Raw genomic sequence first — 3461 nt, 5'->3', positions numbered from 1 at the left:
TGGGGGGCGGCGGAGCGTCCAGCGCGCGGAGGGAGGCGGCCGACTGCTCCGAGCCCGGGCATCCCTGCATTTATTTGAGCTCAAACCGAGTGACTGTTGACTTTAGCACACAAAGCAAAGATTTCACTGCCCGCTAGTTTAAAAATGAATATTTTACCAAGATATCGATCAGCGTTATAAAATTCAGTTAAGTACAATGGGATCCTGGCAAAAAAAAAAAAAAGAATAATAAAGGAGGGGGAGGCAATATAATATCTGTGCAAATTTGCTGAGGTGTGACGTGGCGTGGGGAGTTTGCCCTCCTGGAATTCGGATCTAGCATGTTTTTTTCGGTTGTTTACTGACTTTGTTTATTCACACATCACGGTTGCTTAAACCCGCGCGCGCGAGGAAGGAAGGCTCGGGGAGACCGACGGGAGAGAGGGGGCGCTCTGCACCCCGCAAGACGAGGAGCTGGGCGGGCGGAGGCGATCCAGGCAGCCGCTCGGAACCGAGGGGGAGGGGTGGTGAGCGGCACCGAAGGCAGCAAAGCTGGGGAAGCGCCGCTCGGACCTCCTTTTTATGTATTCTCACAGAACTCCATCTTATCGGCAGGATCATCGGAGGGGGGCGAGCTAAGTAGTTTAAAACGACCCTCGCACAATGGGCGAGCGATAGGAAACATAGCAGGTTAGGGCCGCGCTTTCAGCCCCCATTGTCCCGCACTCTGCCCCCGGCCCTGCCTCTCTGCTCCTTCGCCACGGGAGCCTTTTATGTGATAATGAAACACATTTCAGGCCAGGCTCGCGACGTGTGTGTCCTTGCCAGGGGGAGAGACGGTCTGATTGCTGGCCTCAGGACACCCCCCCCATTTCTCTTCCTTGTGTTCTTTGGGACAATGTGGCGTGTTAAAAAAGGGATTTGAGGACAGGGGTGGAGGAGCAACCCCCGCTGCAAGCGCGTGGGAAGGCCAGGGAGTGGGAGGGGCGCAGAGGCCACAAGAGGTGGCAGAGGGCTAGGTCTGGTGGTGTCCAAGGCGGAAGCACAGCAGGGATATCCCGGGAGTCTGTAATTGGGAAGCCCCAGTTTCTAGCTTCCGAAACTGGAGCCTGGGTTTAGGAAAGGGAGGCATCAAGTGTGAGGTTCTGAAGCCCTAGAGTGATTTTATTCAGCACCAACCATAGCCTAGCTCCCTAGAAAGTAGTTTGCAAGCCTTCAGATGTTGGGGGGCAAAGGCCATGCTAGGCTCCACTCTGCACCCTGAGCCTGGGTTTCCACTGCAATTAGACCATCTACAGGGAGAGGTAACACAGTCTGGAAGAATGTGTTCTGGGTCTTCATACTTTTGGAGTTTCTTTAAAGTCTCACAAAATTCTCACTTGTCCACTGTCAGTCTGGATTACTGGATGAGCAGGCCACTTTTGGGAGTCTTGGGGCTTGCTGCGAGGAAGACACCAATCTTGAGACATTGGGATCCCTCACTTGCCAAGACCATTTGACAAGCGGCACCAGGTGCCCTTACCTCTGCCCTAGTCCCACATACACCTTAGGTTTGAAATGTCACTCTGTTCCCTGATTTAGCCAAGTGAGTGAGGGGCACAGGACACCTTTGTGCAGGAACAGGGAGAAGGCTGGTGCACAGCCTGAAGCATCCAGCCTGGACTGGATTCCATAGGAAGCCTACAAGGGCCAGGGCAGGGTGCAGAGACAGAGCTGCCCTAGAAATCTGCAAAATCAGTCTAGACTCAGTGGCTCCAGTGGAGGCCTAGATAGAAACACAGCAAGCACAGGTGAAATCTCCACTTCCCCAAGACAAGCTGGTCCCGGCCATAAGTGACATCCAGCCCAGGGGACACTTTCTTCTGCCCAGGAAGATTTGTGATAAGGGGAGACTGTTTTTTTGTTTTGTTTTGTTCTGTTTTTTTCCTGGCTTTAAAAATAAACCTGCTGAAATGGTACACAGGGGACTGTGTTTCACTGTGTATAACATTAAAGGCCAGATTTAAAGCATGAGCATAAACAAAGCTGAGTGCTTCTTGAGGCTGGACTTGCTGGGGGACTGGGGGAGGGTGGGCTGGTACCACACACCCCCTTCACCCAGAAATGTCCTTAAAGAAATTGGGCGGGTTGAAGGATGGAGGTGGGGCAAGGTTGACCAGGATGTGAAATGTTAACTTGAACCTTGGCAGTGAGTTGCTGTGTACTTACTGTAAAAACTTGCTTGACTGTGACATTTCAATAAAACGTTGGGAAAACAACAACAGCTTGCTCCCCCTAACCAAACCAAACCAAACCAACAAAACCCTGCAACCAGCCATGATCTACCTCCCTCCTCCTTGGAAGAATTTGAAATCTGTTTATTTTTAAAGTCAGATTTAAAAAAAGAAAGAGGAGAAAGAAAGAAAACCTTGAAGAAAATATTTAAGGGATAAAACTGGCAATATCACTTTAATATAGTTTTGTGGAACTCTGGCCCTTCTTGCCAGAATATACATTTATAAGCCATAAATAAAGCACGCAGAAACCATAAATTAATCAGACCCGAGACCTGGATTTCACCATATTGAGAATGGGAATGCTTTTTTTTTTTTTCTTTTTCTTGGTCACTTACATCAGACCTTTACATCATTTTTTTTCTGTCTTTTTAAACAACAGTACAACCCTCTGGTTCTCTGTTAAAACTACATGGTTTTACATGGAGTCACTCACAAAAGTTTTTTTTTTTAAGTAAAACTTCCCCACAACAACAGCAATGGAGGAGGAGAGCAACAACAAAAAAATCAGGATCTGCAGGTGCTTAAAGAAGCAAGAGTCTACAGAGTAGTGGAAACTGAAGGCTTTTCTTTTCTTTTTCTCTTTTTTCATACTTCTTATTTCCCTCTCTCCCTCCTTATACAGAATGACAGGCTTCAGTGTGGCCCATATGTTCTGAGCACAGGCTTCAGAGGAGAATGCGAGCCAGGACACTGCTGTCTGGGGCAGAGGTATCCTGGGTCTTTCCTCCCTTGCACCTCTTGGAAACTCTTTCCCTGGAGCCTCTACCAGCTTCCTTTGTCTCTTGTCCTTTGCCCTGGCTGCCGGAGCTAGCCAGGCCTGCAGCTGTCCTCTTAAGAGGAGTTCATAATGGGCCTCGAGTACACTCCCTGGTAGTAGGAAGTGTCCGCTGCCAGGGGCGAGGCATCCAGGCCCGCTTTGTTCGTGACCGGGCCCATGGCCAAGCTGCCTGGCATGGGGGACCCGTAGCCAGGGTAGTGCATCACCTGTTCGTAGGCTTTGAGGTCCATTTTGTGCGGCTGGTGGTGGTGGTGGCTGTGGTGGTGCTGCTGCTCCGAGGACATGAGGTTGTTGATGGAGAAGGGGTGGTTGAAGGCGTAGTGGTGCTCCGGCTTCAGGTGTGCCTCAGGCGGAAGGCCGGGATGGTGCGCTGGGCCCAGAAGGTGCGCGGAGGGCTGCTGCCCTGGGGAGGGCGCGGGCTCCGGGGG

At 50.8% G+C, this 3461-nt stretch overlaps 1 protein-coding gene across 1 annotated transcript in view; it reads right to left on the bottom strand.

The window, feature by feature from the left end:
* Positions 1-3037: 3037 nt before the first annotated feature.
* Positions 3038-3461, bottom strand: part of Foxa2 (forkhead box A2) — a 1755-nt gene continuing 1331 nt past the window's right edge. Inside the window, exon 3 of the mRNA XM_033761151.1 lies at positions 3038-3461. This exon is cut by the window's right edge and continues 28 nt beyond it. Coding sequence (XP_033617042.1) covers positions 3087-3461 — 375 coding nt within the window. The 3' untranslated portion in view covers positions 3038-3086.

This window comes from Fukomys damarensis, unplaced genomic scaffold (assembly GCF_012274545.1).
Source record: "Fukomys damarensis isolate Sample0158 unplaced genomic scaffold, DMR_v1.0_HiC HiC_scaffold_7, whole genome shotgun sequence".
Classification (NCBI taxonomy): domain Eukaryota; kingdom Metazoa; phylum Chordata; class Mammalia; order Rodentia; family Bathyergidae; genus Fukomys; species Fukomys damarensis.
The sequence above is the reverse complement of the archived record's forward strand: the minus strand, read 5'-3'. Positions and strand labels throughout refer to the sequence as shown.